The sequence below is a fragment of the Canis aureus genome, chromosome 19 (genome assembly GCF_053574225.1).
Source record: "Canis aureus isolate CA01 chromosome 19, VMU_Caureus_v.1.0, whole genome shotgun sequence".
Lineage (NCBI taxonomy): Eukaryota > Metazoa > Chordata > Mammalia > Carnivora > Canidae > Canis > Canis aureus.
The window spans coordinates 7,734,094-7,757,278 of record NC_135629.1 but is presented as its reverse complement, the minus strand read 5'-3'; the positions used below and the strand labels follow the sequence as shown (position 1 = coordinate 7,757,278).

General features: G+C 44.4%; 1 protein-coding gene and 1 pseudogene across 5 annotated transcripts in view; both read right to left on the bottom strand.

The window, feature by feature from the left end:
• Positions 1 to 254: 254 nt before the first annotated feature.
• LOC144291166 (copper transport protein ATOX1 pseudogene) lies at positions 255 to 651 on the bottom strand (annotated as a pseudogene).
• Positions 652 to 12,806: 12,155 nt separating this feature from the next.
• The window catches only part of TAMM41 (TAM41 mitochondrial translocator assembly and maintenance homolog), a 53,789-nt gene continuing 43,410 nt past the window's right edge, over positions 12,807 to 23,185 (bottom strand). For 4 of the 5 annotated variants that reach the window (XM_077857788.1, XM_077857789.1, XM_077857790.1 and 1 more), the window contains 2 exons: positions 17,747 to 17,862; positions 12,807 to 12,947 (listed from right to left, as the gene is read on the bottom strand). In XM_077857788.1, coding sequence (XP_077713914.1) covers positions 12,942 to 12,947; positions 17,747 to 17,862 — 122 coding nt within the window. In that variant the 3' untranslated portion in view covers positions 12,807 to 12,941. The remainder of the gene's footprint in view (positions 12,948 to 17,746; positions 17,863 to 23,185) is intronic. The other variant, XM_077857787.1, reaches the window with a different exon arrangement.

The following is a 23,185-nucleotide window of genomic DNA, read 5'->3' as shown; positions in this document are numbered from 1 at the left end:
TTTGCTTTGAAGAATGGTGTGATTGCATCTGAGGCTTGAGAGATCATGCTGGGGGCAGCCAGGTAGAGGAATTAAGAGGTTTGCAAACTCTGTAAAGGACCAAATAGCAAATATTTTGGTCTTGCCAATACACGATCTTTGTCACAATGTCTCACATTGGCTCTTGTAGTGTGAAAACAGCCATAGACAATACACAAATTTATAAGCCTGGCTGTGTCCTAATACAATTTTATTTATTTATTTATTTATTTATTTATTTATCCAGCAAAAGTGGTTCGACTTTATTACAGGGAAGCTAGGGAGGAGCGGGGCAAGTGAGGGTCTCTGTCAGGAACTGCCATCGCTAAGCAGGACTGCCAGGCCCCAGGTCTGTCTGGAAGGCAGGAGAGGATCAGCGTCCTGCTCCCTTTGGTCCATCATGGGCTCAGGGGTCCAGGCCCTCACTACTTGGGGCCGAGGTAGGAAACGGCCTTTCCTGTTTTCTCCAGGGTCTCCAGCAGAATGTCCACGCTGTGCTCAGAGTTGATGCAGACCTTCTTCTTGGGCAGGTCAATGTCAAACTCAACTCCTCCCGGTTTGTTGAGCACCCGACTGACCGCGTTAGAGCATCCTTCACAGGTCCACATCCACAGAGAACTCGTGCTATGGCATGACTGTGGATGGCGGGTGCTGGTGGTGGTGGTGGCGGCCTACAGTTTTATTTATAAAACCAGGTGGAATGGATGTGTGTGGGGGGGGGTTGCAGGCTGTGGTTTAGTGGCTCTTAGATTAGATCATGGGAAGAATGAAAACAGGTGGACCCCCAACTATCCAAAAAATTCTCTCATTAGTGGTGAGAATCAAAATAGAACAAAGGAAGTGGGACTTTTGACTGACAAAGAGGGTATCTTTGGACTTCAAGAGGAGCCGGGTCTTCAACATGGGTTGGGATGGAAAGTGGAACTCCGCTTCCCACCCACCAGCCAGCTCACATCTTCCATTCAGGCCACTGGAATTCTCTGCAGGTCCTTGTGTCAGCAAGGTTGGAGAGACAGAGTCTACACTAGCAATAATCCTGCCAAGGAACCCACAGCCCAGGCAAGGAGAAGCCTGGGTAATAACGTGGAAAGGCTTGCCAAAGCACCATTTGGCCTGAGACAGGAAGGCTTGATTCCGGTTAATTTAGGTAAAAACAAAGTAATTTAAGTAAAGAAGAATGTGTTGGGGGCTCGTTCTAGAACTTAGAAGCGGGATGAGCAGTGCCCCTGGGCTGGAGCCAGGAGCTGCAGAGTGAGGGCAAGTGTCTCCCGGTCTCTCAGGGTCTGCTGCAGGCTTTGCAGAGCAGTTTTCTCACCGCCGTGTGCAGATGACTGAACAGTCAGCACGGGGGAGAGGCCGGAGGGGGTCTATGAGTGGCCCTATAAAGATACGCAGGCTTGCCAACAGCCCTCTAAAAAGTTTTGCCTGCTGACAGAAACTGTCAAGCGTCTTTGCTCTTGGCCAGGATTGTGTCAACCCGAGGTAGGAACGCTGGTTGTCGCACACTAATCAGCCACTCTGATTGGCGGCTGGTGACATAATAGAAGCTCGCGGGCGGCTGGGCGGGCCAGGCCCTGAGGCCCGGAGCGGGGAGGTGGGGCACTGGGTGCCGCGGTCCGGACGGGGTGGGAGGGCGAAGGCGGCCGCAGGGGGCCCAGGCGGCAGGAACCTCACACAGCTCTCTCTCTCTTTTTTTTAATTCTTTATTTATTTATGATAGTCACAGAGAGAGAGAGAGAGAGAGGCAGAGACACAGGCAGAGGGAGAAGCAGGCTCCATGCACCGGGAGCCCGACGTGGGATTCGATCCCGGGTCTCCAGGATCGCGCCCCGGGCCACAGGCAGGCGCTAAACCGCTGCGCCACCCAGGGATCCCACATCTCTTAAGCCGTCGAGCCGTTTGAAATAGTAAAGAGCCTTCAAGGCCGTGAAACCCACGCGTGGCCCCAAGGGGCAGCTGGTTCCTCTGGGCTCCCTCGGGCCCTGCGCACCAGGCCCCCGCCCGCCCCCGCCGCGCCCTCCCCGGGCCTCCCTGCCCCGCCGCCCCACACCCGCGTCCCCCGCGCGGCCCCCCCACCTCGGCGAGTTCTCCCGACCGAGCAGAGCCGCGGCAGCAGGAACAAGCAGGGCTCGAAGCCCCAGCCGCGGGCCTGCGGGAGCGCAGTGTTTTCTCTACAGGAACAGTAACTAGGACGCGGCCGGGCTCACCTGTGAGTCACGCGCACCCTCCCCTTGGCTGGCCACCAAAAGAGGAGAACACATGCCCCCACCGGGGCCTCAAGGGCACAACGTGGGGCATTTCAGAAACGCTCTGGGTTTGCAGAAGAAAACAGCACAGCTTAGGGAAGCTGCTGGAGTTGGGGTTCTCTGCCTGGCTCGCGGCAGATTTGCTGCGTGACTTTGGGATCCTCTGTGAGTCTCCGTTGCCTCATCTGTTGCACGGGGGAAACAATTCAATCGTTTCTCTGCCTCTTCTAGCTTAGTTTTTCCCCACTGGTGGGACACTGGTGTTTCAGGAGTTGGACAAAGCATTCTGATGTGAATAACACTAACAATACTTGTGTTTTTATTAAGCCTCCTACTATGGGCCTGGCACTGGGCCAGGAATTTCACATACATTAATGCTAATCTTGAGACTAATCCTACCAAGGAGGTATTATCTCCATTTTAAAGAAGAGGAAGCAAGCAAAGTTCCAAGAGATTAACTAACTTGCCCATTGTCACACAGTTAATACTCTTGATTTAAACCCAGGTCTTTTTGGGACGCTTGGGTGCTCAGCCAGTGGAGCACCTGATTCTTGATCTCAGGGTTGTGAGTTCAAGTCCCACGTTGGGCATGGAGCCTACTTAAAAAGTAAAGCAAAACAAAAATAAACCCAGGTCTTTCTGACTCCAAATATCTTACATGTGATCTTTTTTTTTTCTTTTTGATTTGCCTTAAAAAAAAAAAAAAAAAAAGCTAAAGGCTGGTATTTTTTTTCTCCCAACAATTTTCTTTGATGACTACTATCAAGTACTAGCAGAATATCCAAGCTACTGGCAAATGAATACCGGAAATGGATATTGTGGAGACACCTGAAAACTAGATCCTGCATAGCTCAATAGCTTGTTTCTCCTATGAGCCAGTGCACTTACAGCTGTGATTTTATAACAGTATGCACAATTATTATTATTATTTTTTTAAGATTTTATTTATTTATTCATGAGAGACACACAGAGAGAGAGGCAGAGGGAGACATAGGCAGAGGGAGAAGCAGGCTCCATGCAGGGAGCCCAATGTGGGACTCAATCCTGGGACCTCAGGATCATGCCCTGAGCTGAAGGCAGATGCTCAACCGCTGGCAGATGCTCAACCCAGGTGTCCCCAGTATGCACAATTAATTGAACAGATGTTTCTAGCCTGACCTAGAAGTGAAATCCATCAATGTATTCTGAGCTAAGTCATCATTCATATAATGAGGCATAGAAATGCCAGTGTTTCATCATCTTCTGCAAAGGGAGCTGACATGCAGGTTCTCTGTCACCTACAACAGGTTTGAGCACCCTTGCTCTCTGACTCTGTGAATGCTCAATTTACACACAGGAAAACTTCCTGGACAAAACAGCAAGGAGAAGTTGTCTTGCCACCAGAAAAATACCAGCTCTGGGAGGTTTTTTCTTCCCTGGGAATCAGAAGGTATTCTTTCCCTTTATATGTGCACCTGGCAAGTTCCTTATCAAACCAAACTGACCCAGACAGGCTCCCCCAACTGCCAACAAAAGCAGTAATTGAGTTCCAGAGTGGCTATTAACTAGATGGCTGTTAACTAGTGCAAGGTCTACTAGTTGTGCAATGGGCAGTAGCAGAACTACCAAAGCAATCACAAGCCGAGCAGGCCGAGGGGTGGAGCCTGCACTCTCCCAAGACTGCCCCCGGACCTTACCTCTTGCCTTTGGAGGTCCAGGCCATGAGCCAGAATACTTTTCTTATTACTATCTCCAAATGTCTTCCCTATATTCCCTGAAGGCTTTGAAATCCTGCTTACCATCTTCATTTCTATCACATTGCCTGACGCCATCCTGTCTTTTTTTCTTTTTTCTTTTTCTTTTTCTTTTTCTCTTTCTTTCTTTCTTTCTTTCTTTCTTTCTTTCTTCTTTCTTTCTCTTTCTTTCTTTCTTCTTTCTTCTTTCTTTCTCTTTGTTTCTCTTTCTTCTTTCTTTCTTTCTTTCTTTCTTTCTTTCTTTTCTTCTCTCTCTTTCTTTTGATTTTATTTTTAAGTAATCTCTACATCCAACATGGGGCTAGAACTTACAACCCTGAGATCAAGAGTTGCACATGACACCATCTGAGCCAGCCAGGTGCCCCAAGATTTCTGATATCAATGTGAATAACTCACCCTTGAACTATGTTTTCCACGACTGCATTACAATTTTATCAAGGTGGTCAGGACCTGGCAATTCTGTAGTCATACTTCCATGTATAAACTATCACAAATTTTAAGAGATGTGTGTGCTGAGAAGTTTTAAAATAAAATCATACCACTATGCCAGTGGAGGTAACTTCATTTGGATCCAGATGTCATGATTCTTCACTGAGCTCCTACTGTGCGGTAGGTGTTACTATGCACATTGTCCCATTCCAAAGGGTACCATTGGAGCTTTTACTTTTATATTCAGAGCTAACATATTTTTTAAAATTTTTATTTTTATTTATTTTAGGGAGAGCATGAGCAGCAGAAGAAGGAGAAGCAGGCTCCCCACTGAGCAGGAAGCCTGATGTGGGGTTCCATCTCAGGACCCTGGGATCATGACCGGAGCTGAAGGCAATTGCTTAACTGAGCCACCCAGGCACCCCAGAGCTAATCTAACTCTAAAAAGGGTTTGGGCATCTCCAAAAAGGGGTGGAGGTGCTACTGTGTGATGCCAGGATTAATACTGCTAGTTTTATAGACGCTCAGAAAACTGAGCATTAGAATAAATGTCCCCCAGCCCACCGAGTAACTGGCATACTGGAAACTTGACCTTAAATCTGAGAAGTATAATGAGAAAAGCAGAGTGCAGATGGGACTATTAACACCTACCTGGCAAGGTTATTGTAAAGAACTTGATGCACTTATGTGAAGTGCTGGACAGCAGGAAGTACTTATGCAGGCATGACCTTTATCCCCCCTGGGTCCTTCAGATTTGGAACCATTAAATCATGCTTCCTCTTAATCACTGGGATTCATCAGGGAAGATGCATGTAAGTTCTACAATAGATAAAATGCTACCTTAGTTAACCTGAGCCTCACACCAACCCTTGCAAGATAGTGATTATCCCTATTTGCCAGAAGAGGAAGCCCAACTTCTTGGAGGATAAATGAGGGCCACTTCTGATAAGCTGGTGCTCAAATTTGAACCCAGATCTGATTACCCCCAGAGGTCACACCTTTCCCTTAAACAACATGGTCACTTTCTGAGTTAATAATTAATCTTCTCATAGCCGTAAGCATAGAAAGAATATGTATTGGGACGCCTGGGTGGCTCAGCGGTTGAGCATCAGCCTTCATGATCCTGGGATCCGGGATTAAGTCCCACATCGGGCCCCCTGCAGGGGGCCTGCTTTTCCCTTTGCCTGTGATTCTGCCTCTCTCTCCGTGTCTCTCATGAATAAATAAATATATCTTTAAAAAAGAAAAGAAAAGAAAAGAAAGACTATGTATTTCCTTTCAATAAGTTGATACTATGTGGAAATATTTGGGAACTGGAAAGAGGGGATGCTTTCTCTTCTGTTCTGTGAATTAAAAGGAAGGAGAAATTGAGAAGAGTGTTAGCTACATAATCATATGTACATATGTAATCATATGTAAAATAATCACATAGTTTAAGGTTCACATGCCAACCTGATGAAAACAGCCTGCTTAGTACATATTTTTAAAACAAAATGTATTTTACATTTATAAATGAGTTAAACATTTCTAAAATACTCATTCTTTTATTGGAAAAAAGTCTTTTGCTTTTTTGGTCTTGAATAAAAATATCTGGAAAACATATGTTTGCTGTTCTAGTTAAATAGAACCATCAAAATCACTACATTTGTGCTAGCTATGACTGTACTCCTAATTAAAATAGTGAAAAGATGACCTCAACGCCCCACCCCCGACCTGCAGAATTGGAAATGGGTCACTTCCCAGTGAATTCACAGTTATCTGCTTCGATTAACTTCATAGTCTGGAATCGCTCCAGAATCTGGAAAAAACAAATTATTTGCAGCATCTGGTCCTCCCAAAAAGGAAATCTTAAAATTAACTCAGAGTTAGGAAAGATGCATAATAAGGTTATGTTAAACAACTCGAGTGCACTTACAAAAGAGAAACTTAAATGGAATCTTCCAGGGATCTGCCAGGGATCAAATCGGGTCAAAATAAGTATTGAAATCACCATGTAAATGCATCTGATTAAAAAGTTCCATCATGGTCTTTGAACTAAGACCTAGATTGGAACCCTGCTCATTTGGTTCCAACCAGGTTTTCAATATAAAAGACATGCAATTGGCCAAGGGATGAGGGCTAGAGCCTCCAATCCCACCGGACCAGGCTGGTACGGTAAAGCAGAGTTTGGAGGGACAAGCTTCCCTCTCCTGTAAGATGAGGGAAAAGAAAACGTAGGTCTTGCTGTACTGCTGTGAGGATTAAATTAGATAATGCCTGGGAACAAGCGCTCAGAGCCAGGCTTGTGGCTGTGAAAGACTGCACGAATAGTAACCATTGTTAGTGTGGGATCTCCGCCCACTTGCTTTCTTTGCAGGACGTCAGGACCTCCTAGTAAGCTCCTCTTCCTTTCACACACCCTTGACACACCCACAGCTTTCTTCGTTCCCATCTGTGAGGAAGCTAAGAATCCCACAAACAAAATTGCACAGAGGCATCTGAACGAGGGAAGTGAAACAGAATGGGATGTTCCTGCTTCACCATTTTCCTGACCAAACTTTTGTAAGAGTTTACTATGGGCAAGGCGTGGGTGACCGGAAGAATAGAATGAAGAGAGTTCTACCAGCCATCAAATGAGAGAAACAGCCTTCTTCCCACTGTAGAAAGAAACCAGCATACAGACTGTCAGAAAGGTGCCTGATAGCAGTGCCCACTGGAAATCTAATGGGAGCCACACATTACTTTTCTTTTTCTTTCTTTCTTTCTTTCTTTCTTTCTTTCTTTCTTTCTTTCTTTCTTTCTTTCTTTCTTTTTCTTTCTTTCTTTCTTCTTTCTTTCTTTCTTTCTTTCTTTCTTTCTTTCTTTCTTTCTTTCTTTCTTTCTTTCTTTTCTTTCTTTCTTTCTTTCTTTCTTTCTTTCTTTCTTTCTTCTTTCTTTCTTTTTTTTAAGATTTTACTTATTTATTCACGACACACACACACACACACACACACACACACACACACGAGACAGAGACATAGGCAGAGGGAGAGGCAGGCTCCCTGTGGGGAGCCCGATGTGGGACTCGATCCCGGGACCCCAGGGGATCATGCCCTGAGCCAAAGGCAGACGTTCAACCGCTGAGCCACCTAGTCGTCCCATACTTTTCAATTGTTTAGTAGTCCATTCAAAAAAAAGCAAAAAAGGGGGATCCCTAGGTGGCTTAGTGGTTTAGCTCTGCCTTTGGCCCAGGGTGTGATCCTTGAGTCCCTGGATCGAGTCCCACGTCAGGCTCCCTGCATGGAGCCTGCTCCTCCCTCTGCCTGTGTCTCTGCCTCTCTCTCTCTCTGTGTGTGTGTCTCTCATGAATAAATAAAATCTTTAAAAAAAAAAAAAAAGGAAAAAGGAACAGGTGATATTAGTATTAATATTAGCATTAATATGTTGGGGCAAGGTAGTCCAAATAATTATTTCAATCAATATAAAAAATGATTAATGAGGGATCCCTGGGTGGCGCAGTGGTTTGGTGCCTGCCTTTGGCCCAGGGCGCGATCCTGGAGACCCGGGATCGAATCCCACATCGGGCTCCCGGTGCATGGAGCCTGCTTCTCCCTCTGCCTGTGTCTCTGCCTCTCTCTCTCTCTCTGTGACTATCATAAATAAATAAAAAATTAAAAAAAAAAAGATTAATGAGGCATCCTATATCTTTTTGTCATGTGATGTGTAATCTATACATATACCACACCTCAATCTGGACCAGTCATACTTCCAGGGCCCTGTGGCTCCTTGTGTCTGGTGGCCACCATATTGGGCAGGAGGTCTGTGAGCCCCCTAGGGAAAAGTGCTCACATATAGTGTTAACACTCACAAAAGTGTTAACATATAAATGTTTAATGTCTGAAGGTTTCCTCTCTCTTTATACCATGGAGGCTCTGAGGTTTTACCAGCTGAAAAAGGTCCAGAAGTCCTGTTTGACTGCAGCGCCATTCAGATTTCCCTCCAGCAACAGAGCAAACGTTCCTCCAGCTGTCCAGACTGCTGACGGCTGATGGCTCACAGCTGAGTGTTTCTGTGGCCTCTGTCACCAGCCAAAGGAAGTTGCCTCGCTGAGGGTAGGGCCCACATCCAATAACCAATTGTTGCCTTGGTAAGAAAGCCTGACTGCCTTGTCTCGACTTGGGACCACCCTGTAAGGTCCCCCAGTTCCAGAGCCACCCTGGAGGAATGGCTGGGCCCTGCTGCAGCTGCAACCAGCTCAGCTTGTCCCTGCGGTGTTCCTCACTTTCTTACAGGTATTGCTCTGGAGAGCATGCTTCACTACACCTTCTGCAGGGACGTCCCCTTTTCAGGGCCTGTTTCCCAGGGAATGCACCGAAGGCTTCTATCCCCAGTGTTAGTTTGTTCTTCACAAGGATGGCAGCGTTATTAACAGATTGTGGCTCTTGTGTGTCATACTTGCACAAGGACATTGTAGTCTGTGGGCCTCTTGCCAGATGATCGACTTTGTAATGTTGTGCCCAAGATTGCGTATCTGAGAAACCACCAAGGAGCCGACACCGATGCAAACACACGTGGGTTTATTTACAAGCTCGAGCTTGGGTCCAAGTATACCCGACACAGCGACACAGCGGAGCAGGGACTTGGACCCCGAGGTGAGTTCCAGCTTAGTTTTATGGGCTTGTCTAAAGGACCTCCAGAAGGGGGGGGAGGAATTTCTCAAGTTCTGTTTACATTCTAATATGGGGCTTTCAAGGGCATTAAGCTCTGTTCTCATTCTAATATGGGGCTTTCTAGGGTGTTAAGCTGTAAGCTGTTTTTTTCCTGTAACTGAAGCAAGGTAAATTTCAGCTCTTATTCACAGGGGCCTGGGATGGCTGTACTTGTGCTAACGCTGAACTTAAGGTGGAATGGCCTTAATTTTCTCGGCCTCCACAGTGACTGCACCAAAGGAGGAAAATTGTAATCACCGTGAATTCCCTCTTACAAGTTGCTCCAGTTTTAGGAATCATACTTGTGTCTCCGATTTCTGTAAAAGAACAGGGAGAAACTTGCCACTCAATATACGAGTGAGGTAAGATTGGATGTCACCATGGCCCATCACGTTGGCCCTGCTATCTCACACGGTGGTTTGTAGATTGTCAATTCAAAGGTCCCAGCAACCTGTCTGAGACCAACACTGGCCCTGAGGCAGGCTGAGGAATCCTATCTTCCAGTGGAGGTCTACAAGCAATGCAGCTAGTATCCAAGAATTCTCTGGCTTAGCATCAGAGAGGAAACCAAGAGTATGACACCCTATGATTTGTCTCCTTGTCCCCAAGTCTAGCTTGGCTTAGAGATGACAGGAAGCTCTGGTGTGAGATCCTCAAACAAAACCCTAAATTCTCAGGCAAAAAAAAAAAAAAAAGTCCTACTCCTGTTCCTGTCACCTCCTTACTTTGTGCTCATTCTTTGTGCTCATTCTTACTCTATCTTTGCTTACTTAGCACCTCACATTCCTTTGAGACCATCTCAAGGGATCTCTCCTCCAAGAAACCTTCTTCAATTTTTCAGCATTGATATATGATTCACATACCATACCACTTACCATTTCATGTACTTTAGCAATTAAATTTAAGCACAATTCAATGGTTAATGCCATATTCACAGAATTGTGCAACCATCCATCCCCAAAATCACTTTTAGAACATTTTCAAAAACCCAAAAAGACACCCTGAATCCCTTACTTGTCACTCCCAAGCCCCCTAGGACCCACCTCCTGCTGTGGGGAACCACTAATCTATTTTCTGTTCCTCCATATTTGTCTCTTCTGGGCACTTAACATCGATCAAATCCTACAAGATGTCAGGTGTGGCTTATTTCATCTAGTATTATGTTTTCAAGGTTCGAATATGTTGTATCATGCTGTCAGTACTTCATTCTTTTTTAATGCTGAATAATATTCCATTGTGTGAGATATATCATATTTCATCTGTCCATTCATTGGTGATGGATATTAGGTTATTTCCACTTCTTGGCTATTGTGGATCATGGTGCTATGAATATTCTTTTTTTTTTTTAAGATTTTATTTATTTATTCATGAGAGACACAGAGAGGCAGAGACATAGGCAGAGGGAGAAGCAGGCTCCTTGCAGTGGGCCTGATATGGGACTTGATCCCAGGACCCCAGGATCACGACCTGAATTGAAGGCAGATGCTCAGCCACTGAGCCACCCAGGTGCCCCTACGTTGTAAATGTCTTTTTTTTTTTTTTTTTTGGTAAATGTCTTTATATCTTCTAGGCATAAGTGCCTTATCAAATAAATGATTTGCAATTATTTTCTCCCATTTTTCTGTGGGTTGTCTTTAACCTACTTGATGGTGTCCTTTGAAGCACACAGTTTTAAATTTTGATGAAGTTACATTTATCTATTGTTTTCTTTTGTTGCCTGTGTTTTTGGTATCTTGTCTAAGAAGCCATTGACTAATCCGAGGTTATGAAGATTTAATCATGTTTTCTCCTGAGTTTTATAGACTTAGTTGTTATATTTAGGCTTTGATCCATTTGAGTTGATTTTTATATATGGTGGGAGGTAAGGTTCAACTTCATTCTTTTGATGTGGATATCCAATTGTCCCAACACCATTTGTTGAAAAATCATTTTCTCTCATTTATGCCTTGGTGCCCTTGTCAAAAATCAAGAAATCAGCTGATTGCACGAAACCTTTTTTTGACACTCCCAACTGAATGAGGACCCCACTGCCAATCCTGTGGCAGAGAGAAATGGGACATGATAAACTCTGGGCTGGCTCTTAAAGTTTTTTTCTCAGAAGTGACATGTCACTATTCCCACTTCATTGGGCAAAAGAGTCATAAGGCCAACCTGATATCCTTGGAGGAAAGAAAATTAGTCCTCCCATAGGTGGGGAACTGTAAGGAGGGAAAATAGGTTATTCTGGGGAACAGTAATACAATGTAATGCTTCCTCACCATCCCCTGTATGACTTGATACCTTGCTCTCCCGATTTTTTTCTGACCTCTCCATTACCCCTTAGATTTCTTGCCTGTTCCTTTCATGTTGGTGTTTCCCAGTGTTGTGAGCTTGGCTCTCCTGTTTTCATACTCTACAGATTTCCTGGGGGGAGTCTTATCCACTCCCATCTATTACCTGCCAACTCTCATAGTTATACTTTCCAGCTTCTGACCTATCTAGCCGACTATCTACTGAACATCCCCCATAGACATCTCAAACTCAGTGTGCCCAGGCCTGAATTTATCACTGTCTTCATGCCACCCCCCCTTTGAACCTCCTCCTGAATCCCCAACTTGGGAAATAGCACACAACTCTCCCAGTTGCCCCAGCCTGAACCTTGGCACCTTTTTTTTTTTTTTTTTTTTTAAGATTTTACTTATTTATTTAGAGAGAAAGAGCAGTGGGAGGGGATGCCACTAACTGAGCCGCTCACACGCTCTGGCATCTTCTTTATATTCAACCAAGGTGTATTTATTTTTTTTAAAGATTTTATTTATTTATTCATGAGAGACACACAGAGAGAGGCAGAGACACAGGCAGAGGGAGAAGCAGGCTTCATGCAGGAAGCCCGACATGGGGCTCGATCCCAGGTCTCCAGGATCCCGACCTGGACTGAAGGCAGCGCTAAACCGCTGAGCCACCCGGGCTGCCCCTCAACCAGGGTGTATTGAGTCTACTTCCTGAGCATCACTTGAATATGTGTTCCTTTGGTCCATTCTTGATTCTCTCCTAGACGGTCATTATCTCTCAGTTGGATAATTATAATCTTGCCCCTACTTCTTCTTCTTCTTTTTTTTTTTTTAAAGATTTATTATGAGAGAGCGACAGAGAGAAAGAGAGCGAGAGCGAGAGCGAGAAAGAATGGCAGGGAGGGGCAGAGGGAGAGGGAGAATCTTCAATGGAAAGTGCTTAGAATACTGCCTGACACTGTAAGTGCTTAACCCAGTATTTGCCATTACTTTAAAAGGGGACTGTCACAGGCTCTTCACCCATAAGTCACTGTGCTACACACTGTCTCAGAGAACAAAGAGAAACATAAAAAGCCTAGGTTCAGGAAAATGTGAATGTGACACTTGTGAGCTCTCAATGGAAAAAGCCAGGTGAAGAGGAGACTTGAGAGACAGAGAGAGCAAAACTTCCCTGCCTGTAGCCCGTTGGCTGCATGTCCACAGTGTATGCAGTTTCTCAGTTTATGAACTCTCATGTACCAAAAACACAGGCCACAGCTAAAGCTCTTATGCAAGCAGGGCACAGATGGTTTCATATGCAAAGAGGAATCTTCTCTTCTCATGCTAGGTCCTCAAAAGTATCTGCACCTCCCCCCCAATAAATGTCTAACACATACATTTCAAAATCAAATATTATACAAACCAAGGTATCTATAAATTCAAGCAATGGGTCAAAGTAACAAATACTGTTCCGTCAAAAAGGATCACTTTATTAATCTATACATAACACATATAAAAGCAAGCACAATCAGGATGTTTTCCTCAGCCATCCTTTCCACATTTTGTGTAGTTTTAGTGAACTATAAACCACTGATTTCTTCATGCCTAAAAGACAAAAAGAAGAGATGGTAAGAAAATTAGTGCTTGTTGACTATGTACTCAGCTAGAGCTTCCATAATATCCTGATCAGAGGCCTGTCTTTGGAGTGAGGCAGTAATGGGCTGACTGGGGGGCCCAGGAGACCCCGGAAGTCAAAGATGATTAAAGGTTACCATGATCAACATAAGGGGAAGAGATTCTGATTTAGGCATCTACTCCTACAGTGGCACAGATACCGAAGGTACCTGGGTTACTGGGATGAGTGAATCTTTTAAGTTACTAGTCTATCATCAGCCTCTGACTTGAGTAGCTCTTTTAAAGAGAAAGAAAAACAAAGACAAAACTCTGTATGTAACTGGGCATCCTCAGCCCCCTTCCTATGCCCACATTCCGACCACCCCCAGATCCCTGCTGCTGTGTCACTGCATATGCCACCAGCCTGACCAGAATGAACATGGGTTCTATCACTTTCCTCCTATATACTCATCCCCTTTCAGAATCCTCCTATAGAAGTGCCTTCCTTGACACCTCAGGCAATTCAGATGTGGCTCCTCCTGGTCCCACAGCAGCTGTGCTGACCTCTCACTCAGCACTTACCATACTGCATGGTGCTCAGTCAGCTTAGTGACCTGGTCCTCTGCCTAGACTGGGAGCCCCTCAAGGACAGGGAGCTTGACCCATTCATCCCTGTATCCCCATCACCTAGCACATATAGGCACTCAGTAAATGCTTTTGAAATGATGGAACAGATGCCCCTCATGAGATATCTGACCTCCTAACACCCCTTCCCCTGCACCTACTTAATCCCACGTACCTGAGGAAACCAGAGAAGAGGCTCTCTGGGGGTTAATGGGACAGAGGTAAAATGGGGTACAATAATGGGATGCTATTTGTCAGGTCTAATAGGATCCTATTTGCAGATGGTATTATGGGCTCGACTCCCTTTGTGCTGAGGATGAGATCATTTAGTCTGTGTTTCAAGGTGTGGCCTAAAGATGTGAACAGCCTTTTTCCCCATGAGATACAAATTGTGGTCTATACTGCAAGTCTGAAATGCACACCTCTGGCAGTTCACTTTAATCACTGGTAAGCACTGTGGATGAGGTAACAGGATTAAATCTGGAGACTCCCAGTACTGGAGTTTGAGTGGTCTCTTGAAAATACCTGGGCCTGTTACCTGTAAGCTGCCCAGTACACTCAGAACCTCTGAAGAAGCTACTGCAGGCAGTGGCAGGTAAAAAGGCCGCATACTAGGAAAATCATTAGCGAATACTTCTAGAAACTCTGGCCCAGCTTGTCTACTGTTTGCAAACCGACTTAGCCTAATCAAGAAACTCAGAGCACATTTCTCTGTCTCCACCTCTTTTAATTTTCTCCCTAGAGCAACCACTTTGGTGAACCTCACCCACTTGAGCATTGAGACTGGAAACTTCTTACGTAAGGTGCTTTTTAATACTCCAGCCAGAACCAATCGAGAAACTAAGCAGAACACAGGTAGGTGCATACAATAAAGTTTAACACAGCGATGCCAGGGCACTGAGTCACAGCTAGAGGAAGATGCATCAGCCATGATAAGTCCCAGCTCAACTTCACAAACCTAACATACAGACACGGTGGACTTCAACATTTTTCTTTTTTTTAAAGGTTTTTTTTTTTTTTTTAAAGATTTATTTATTTATTTACTTCTTTGTGATAGACATAGAGAGAGAGGCAGAGACACAGGAGGAGGGAGAAGCAGGCTCCATGCTGGGAGCCCGATGCGGGACTCGATCCCAGGACTCCAGGATCGCGCCCTGGGCCAAAGGCAGGCGTCAAACCACTGAGCCACCCAGGGATCCCCCCTCCCTTTTTTTTTTAAAGATTTTATTTTATTTTATTTTTTATTTATTTATGAGAGACACAGAGTGAGAGAGAGAGAGAGGCAGAGACACAGGCAGAGGGAGAAGCAGGCCCCATGCAGGGAGCCCGATGTGGGACTCGATCCCGGGTCTCCAGGATCACACCCCGGCCTGCAGGCGGCACTAAACCGCTGCACCACTGGGGCTGCCCTGGACTTCAACATTTAAGGTAAACATCTGAAGTACATGAGTGTCACCATGTAGCCATGTTTTGATGCTACTACATAGAAACCTCCCTTCAGGGGATCCCTGGGTGGCTCAGCGGTTTAGCACCTGCCTTCAGCCCAGGACATGATCCTGGAGTCCCGGGATCAAGTCCCAGGATCTAGTCCCACATCGTTCTCCCTGCATGGAGCCTGCTTCTCCCTCTGCCTGTGTCTCTGCCTCTCTCTGTCTCTCATAAATGAATAAATAAAATCTTTAAAAAAAGAGACCTCCCTTCATTAAAAACATTCTCTCCCTTCGATGGCTCTGCTGGAGATTCTCAGAAAGACTGCAGCAGGGCATTGTGTTAGGGCACTAGAATAGGAGTCAAGAGATGTGAGTTCTAGTCCCAACTGGATGATAAACTTACAGTATAATGCACCTTCTCTGGGCCTCAACTTTCTCATCTGTAATGAGACTGGTTAGACTAATTTGGGGTTCCCTAACAAGGGGCCATAGGCATGTTTCGATGTCAGTCTGCAGGAGAGTTAAGAAGCAACCGGGAAAGTTTGCTGTGTGTGTGCACATGTGTACTTCTGTGCCAAGGGTAGTTTTCATCAGGTTTTCACAGGGAGCCAGGATTTGCAGAAGGTTAAGAACCAACAGATTGGAATGAAGGATCTTTTCTGTCTTAATATTCTTTTTTTTTTTTTTAAGATTTTATTTATTTGAGAGAGAGAGAGAGCATGTGTGTGTGTGTGTGTGTGTGTGTGTGTGTGTGTGTGACAGAGAGACAGAGAGAGAGAGAGCGCACACGAGCAGGAGGGGCAGAAGAAAAAGCAGACTCCCTGCCGAGCAGAGAGCCCAACCCACGGCTCGATCCCAGGACCCTGGGATCATGACCTGAGCGGAAGGCAGATGCTTAACCGACTGAGCCACCCAGGCGCCCCTCTGCTTTAATAGTCTAATTGCAACACAGATGGAAAACTAAAACTCCATGAAGTTCTGGTGGGCAACATTTCCTATACAGGACACAAAAGCTGCTACCCATAAAGGACAAAACTGACAAACTGGACTGAGTAAAATTAAAAACGTCTTTCCATCAAAAGCTGTCATTGAGAGAGTGAAGTGACAGCCCCCCAAGTGGGAGATTTTGCATTACATAGATCAGAAAAAGGACCTGTATCCAGACTATATAGGAATTCAGTAAGAAAAGGTAGATAATTCAATAGAAAAATGAGCAAAGGACTAGAATAGGCACTTCACAAAAGAGGATATCCAAATAAACAGGAAGAGATGCCCAGCTTCATTAGTCATCAGGAAAATGTAAATTAAAATTCCAATATGATACCAATACTCACCTATTAGAGTGTGTAAAATGAAAAAGACATGGAGCACCAAGGTAGGAGGAGCGCAACAAGAGTCAGCTAGGGGGAGTGTAATATGGACAACGGTCTGGTGCTATTACCAAAGCACAACATTCACATACTTTATGCTGCTGTAATTCTACCCCGTAAGTATGCTACTAAGAGAAATGCATATGTTCACTTACAAAAGACAGGTACAAAAACATTCCCAGTAGCACCACCTGTAATGGCCCCAGCTGGGAGGAACCCAAGAAACCAACAGGAAAGTGGATAAACCGTGATGTAATCATACAATAGACTTGCTGCAATGAGGATAAATGAAACTATTGCTGCTCTCAACACCATGTTGAATCTCATTGATACAATGAGTGAAAGACACAGGAGATTACATTTTTATATAAAGTTCAAAAATGGGCACAACAGAAGCATGGCACTGGAAGTCAGAGTAGTTACTCCAGGAGGAATAGTGACTATGACTGGCACACCACTGGGGGGACAGTCCTGTTCTATTTCTTTATCTGGGTTCTAGGTTCATGAGTGTGTTGGCTTTGTGAAAATTCACCAAATTTATGAGTTGTGCACTTTTTTTCTGAATCTCTGGAGATTTTTTCCTATTACCAGAAAACCTAGAATCTAATTTACTCAGTCACTGAAATACACTGAACCAATATTTATTGAGCATCCATATAATACAAGATATTGAACTAGCTGTTGGGGATACTGTATGAACAAGAGAGTTCTGGTCTCTGCTCTCACAGGGTTTATGATCCACAGAATTCTACTTGGCTTACATTAAGCCTACTTTTTGGTTTCTGCTCTTTTTCTACAGAAAAGTATGGTGATTTAGGAAGTCTGCATTTAGAATGTGTCTTCAAGGAAGACACTTCAGAACCATCATCATCACCTTTGCTCCTTCCCTAATGGATAAAGATGCCACATCTCGTTAGATAACAGTGTCTTTAGACAGATCCTTAAAGTGAATCATTATGAATTTTGACTAAAGTCAAGTCTTCTTTGGAAGCCCAGAGAAATCTACTTCAGTATCTGGCTCCTTGAGTTTTACTTTTGTTGATTTCCAGCTTGTTTCACATGACCTGCAGCAAAGTCACTTAAATAAGGTGTGACTTAAATAAGGTGGGTTCAATGACAGACATGGTTCTCTGGGAAACAATGTGAGGCAGATACGAGTAGGCTGTGAGAGGTCTCTCCCTTCCTGTAATTCAACATTTCAGATACTTAGGAGGGAAAATCAGTAAGCCCCCTAACATTCTTCCAATTATTTTCCAACCACAGTTAGATATTATCTACAAAGAAAATCTCTTGAAGCAGATGTACAAACTTATTTTAAGAATTCTCAGGTTGGGATCCCTGGGTGGCGCAGCGGTTTGGCGCCTGCCTTTGGCTCAGGGCGCGATCCTGGAGACCCGGGATCGAATCCCACGTCGGGCTCCCGGTGCATGGAGCCTGCTTCTCTCTCTGCCTGTGTCTCTGCCTCTCTCTCTCTCTCTGTGACTATCGTAAATAAATAAAAAAAAAAAAAAAAAAAAAAGAATTCTCAGGTTAAATAATAAGCAAATCACTAGAAAAAAAAAACTTAACTATTATCACGTGTTCTTCTTATTTAAAGTGTAGGTACCAAAAAAATGGAAGAAGTGTTTTAGTTACAAGAAATCAGAAGCAGAGGCTAATCCATGATCCATTCTCTTGTGTTCCAGGGAAGGGCTGGTAAGGAACCCCTCAGGCATGCCAGAAACTTTTTAGGAACAAGACTAAACCTGTCTTGTTAATTCAGGTGAATCCTTTGAAGCTAGAAAGGTAAATAGGTATCTGTCCCCAGAGTCAATTCTGACTGACCAGAAAGTCAGGTGGGGAAAAATAAAGCAAGATTTCAACAATTAAGCTCATCCTCCTACCCAACCTCCCCCAGCTCTGGGAACGGCACTACTGTCCACCACTTCCCAAGCTAGAGACCTGGGAGTTATCTTTGACTCCTCTCTCTCCTTCACTTTCCATATCCCTTCAACCATCTGGAACAGGTAACTTGCCCTCTAAATATTACATGAATCCCTTCTCTCTGCCTATACTGCAATGACTTGAGTTCAGGCTACCTAACTTCCCCTGACTGGCTGCAACCATAACTAATCAGTTTCCTGTGCAATCATGTTATCTCCCTTCCATTTGTTCTCTACTCTCTAGCCATTGGGGTCTTTCTACAATCTTTCAGTGGTTTCCCTTCACCCTCAAAATAAACTCTGAATTCCTCCGCCTGGCTTTTCAGGCCCCCCTTTGCTGGTTCCTGCTTACTTCTCAGACTTATCACTAAATTCCTCCATCTCTCTTCTATTCCCATACCAGAAAACTCAGGTTAATAACGCGAAGGCTGCTGGTGATCAGAAGACAGTTTGCTTAGCTGGTCTTCTGTGACCAGTTTGAGATGTGATGCCATCTGCTGCTACCATGAAAAGAAGAGCAGGCAAGTATCAGGAGACTAGATGGCTGTTGACTTCTCCTGAACTTCTGGTGAGTTGAGCTAAAAGGGGAAAATGGTGTTTGGCTTTGGAGGCATTTCTGTACTCACCTTAGAATATGGGTGTTATCTGATGATGAGGGGATTTCAAGGGAACTAATGAAGAGAGTGTGGACCATATGAGAACAGGCAACTATGTTATCCAACACAGTTTATTAGAAAAGGTGATCCTCTGGGTTGGTTATAGATGCCTGGCCTCTATCTTTTCTAGGACTACAGTGATATTTAGATCTAGACTTGCCCAAGTTTATAAAACATCCACTAGGTACATACTGAATACTCTCAGAACACATAGCAAGCTGGGTATTACCATCCTCTCCATTTCAAGGAAGAAGAGCTAATTAACATGCTAAGTTACAGAGTGAAGAAATGAGTGGCTACAAATCAAGTCCAGGTCTTTTGACCCCAGGCTTAGCTCCTCAGTTAGCTATCTTTCTGAACTACACTGTACTTGTGTATAAAAGGTATTCACAGGGCGTCCCTGGGTGGCTCAGCAGTTTAGTGCCTGCCTTCGGCCCAGGGCGCGATTTGGAGTCCCAGGATTGAGTCCCACATCGGTCTCCCTGCATGGAGCCTGCTTCTCCCTCTGCCTGTGTCTCTGCCTCTCTTTCTCTGTGTCTCTCATGAATAAAGTCTTTAAAAATATATATATTCACTAGCTAAGGGGGAAGGCTGAACCTTCCTTTTTACCCCCACTGAGTGGGACCATTCAAAAGGTGAGGGGTGAGAACGGCTATTAAGGAATCCAAACTCCATCAAATACACACGTGTTTCCACCCTGCAGGTGATGCATCAGTGAGCTGAAAACCTGAACACAGGTAGAACTTGGAGGGTTTTGCCTTAGCAAAGCAAGCAGAACAGCAACAGGTCCTCTCTGTGACCATGAGAGGACTTCTAAAGAACAATGTGCAAAAGCACAGAGGTTCTGAAACTTGCTCTCAAGTCAGAGGGCAGAGAAACAGTAAACCAGCCACTCAGGGCCTTTCGTTGCTAGTTTACTCCGACTGGAGACCTGGTTAATGGGTAGGCGAATGCCATCTGAATATGACAGTGCAAAGAGGTCTATTCTAAAGAGGGGTCCAGAAACTTTTAGGTAATGACACCAAAAAGACAAAAAGTCCAGGCAGTGCTAAGTGATTTTATTCATCACAAGATGTTATTTACACAACCTGGTGAGGCAGGTATAATTATCTCTATGAAATTAAAACTGAGAAAAATTAGGTAACTTGCCCAAGTCACAGTAGTTAAGTTAGAATATGAGCCCCAGTCTCTTGGCCTTTGGCTTGGGCCACCTTCACTGTGGGTTCACAAGCACCATAAAACCAGAGGAGCCAGAGCATAAGGTAGGTAAACCCACAGACTTTGAAGGGATGCCCATCACTTTCCACAGTTTCTGCACCTGCAGAACAGGCTGCATACATTCTGCTACTCTGGCCTTCCAAGATCCAATAAGGCATATTTAGGAAGGAGAGGGAAGCAGGCAGTGAGCAGGCACAGAAACCAGCACTGGGCATTAGGACAGCCACAGGAAAACTGGGCTGTGGCTTCTGTGTCACCCACTGCCCTCTGCTGGCCACTGGAAAGAATGGGTGGAAAGAGGACCAAAGATTCATTTCAGGTTGAAGTGCCAAGAGGAGACAATGATGGATTTTTAAAAACATTTTATTTGAGAAAAGCTCAAACTTATAAAGAAGTGTAGAATATGTCTCATGTTTCTTTACTCAGCTTCAACAATAAATCAACTCCTGGCCAATCTTATGTCATCTACTCCTAACCTCCCTCCCTCTACCATGTTTTTTTTTTTTTTAATTAATTAATTAATTAATTAATTAATTCATTCATTCATTCATTTATTTTTAAGATTTTATTTATTTATCCATGAGAGACACACACACACACACACAGAGGCAGAGACACAGGCAGAGGGAGAAGCAGGCTCCACGCAGGGAGCCCGACTTGGGACCCAACCCTGGGGCCTTCAGGATCAGGCGCTGGGCTGAAGGTGGCGCTAAACCGCTGAGCTACGGGGCTGCCCCATGTTTATTTTCTTTTTTTCAAGATTTTATTTATTTATTCATGAGAGACACAGGGAGAGAGAGGCAGGGACACAGGCAGAGGGAGAAGCAGGCTCCATGCAGGAAGCCTGATGTGGGACCCAGTACTGGGACTCCAGGATCACGCCCTGGGCTGAAAGCAGATGCCCAACTCCTGAGCCACCCAGGCACCCCCACATTTCTATTTACACATCTGTCTCCCCTTCTAGATTATGAACTCCTTGAAGGCAGTATGGTGTTGTGTTCACTTTTGCATCCTGGCATGGCTAGCACATTGAGGCTCAGTAGATGGTCACATGAAGAAAGACCCAACTGTCAAAGTCCATCACTTGACAATATCAAGTGTTGGAGACAATGGGGGGAAAAGAGAACTCTTGTTTCCTACTAGTAGGATTTAAGTTGATATAATCACTTTGGAGGGCAATGTAGCAATATCCAAAGATACGTTCAAATGCTTAGGCCCATAAAACGAGATCAGGATATTTTAAATTAAAAAAAAAAAAAAGTACATTGAGGAGCACCTGGATGGATCAATTGGTTAGGTATCCAACTGCTGATTTTAGCTCAGATCATGATCTCAGGGTCCTGAGATTGAGCCCTGTGTAGGGTTCTGCACTCAGCGGGGAGTCTGCCTGAGATTCTCTCTCTCTCCCTCTGCCTCTGCCCTTCTCCCTGCTTATGTGCACACACGAGCTCTCTTTTTAAAATAAATTTTAAAATCTTCAAATAAATAAATAAAAATGTACGTTCAGAGAACAAACGAACAAAAAAAGAAAACAGAAAGAGCTCTTGGAAATTAAAAATACAATAGCAGAAATAAAAAAACTCAATAGAGGGCAGCCTGGGTGGCTCAGTGGTTTAGTATTGCCTTCAAGCCAGGGCGTGATCCTGGAGACCCAGGATCCAGTTCCGCATCGGGTTTCCTGCATGGAGCCTGTTTCTCCCTCTGCCTCTCTCTCTCTGGGTTTCTCGTGAATAAATAAATAAAAATCTTAAAAAAAAAAAACAAAAAAAACCCTCAATAGATGAGTTGGAAGCTAAAGTTGAGAAAATCTCTCTGAAAGAGCAAAAAGACAAAGAGATAAAAAATAGAGGACAAAAGAAAGAAAACCAAAGGGCTCTTTGAGGAGGTCCAAAATCTGAAAAAAAGGAGTTCCAGAAAGACAAGAAAGAAAATAGATGGGAAGAAGGTAAAGAAATAAAGGAAAAATTTCTTATATTCTTATTTTCTGAGTTTCCAAAATGAAAGGATAGTGAGTACCCAGGAAAGTAGATAAAAACGATTTATTATCAAAGCGTATCACTGAGAAATGTCAGAGCCATGGGGGCAAGGGAAGACCCAACTGGTTTCCAGAAAGAACATATACCACAAAAGACTGAGAATCAGAATGGCTTTGGACCTCAACAGCAATTCTCAAATGAGAAGATAATCGGAATAATGATATCGAAATTCTTAAAAAGATGATTTCTAATCCATCTCCAGCCTAAGTGTTGATTATATGTGAGGGTAAGCTAAAGATATTTCTAGTTATACACAGTCTCCTGATTTGCCTCCTTGCATCCTTTCTCAGAAAAGTACTGGAGGCATGCTTCACCAATATGAATGTACACCATGAAAGTAAGAGACACAAGAGACGGGAAACAGGGGATCCCTCCCATGAGACAGGGGAAGACAATCTCCGTGGGAAAAGAAAGTTGTGCCAGGAAAGAAAAGTGTATGATGTGGCTCACCTGTGAATCACAGTAACAGAGTCATACACCATAAACTCTGACAAGTGGCTTCACCAAAGCTATACAGCAACTACATGAGGACCGAGGGATGGGAGGGGTGAGCTTGTGTGTGACAGGGCGGATACAAGAGCTGAAGTCTAATCTCCCAGAGTGAGAAGTCCACAGCTGATGCCGACAACTGGAAAGGAGAGGAGCAGCAGTATATGCCTACTACTTAGACCCTTGCAGTGGGAATAAAACCAACCCACTAGAGGGATTAGCAACATCTGTCTCTGGAGAGGGGAAATGGCAGGGAAGGGCAAGGTACTGCTGCTTCTGCAACATCATGCATATGTGACTTCCATAAATCCTAAAACAAGGGGACAACGTGCACACAGGAGTTATTCAGAAGACTGAAAGGGGTAGTAAGACTTCCAACAGTACCTCACATGTTTGGATTGGTTTAGACCAGATGACAGTGCTATTTTGCCCGTCTGTATGCCACTGCTATGTCCTAGTTCATGACCATCAAAATTCAGCACTT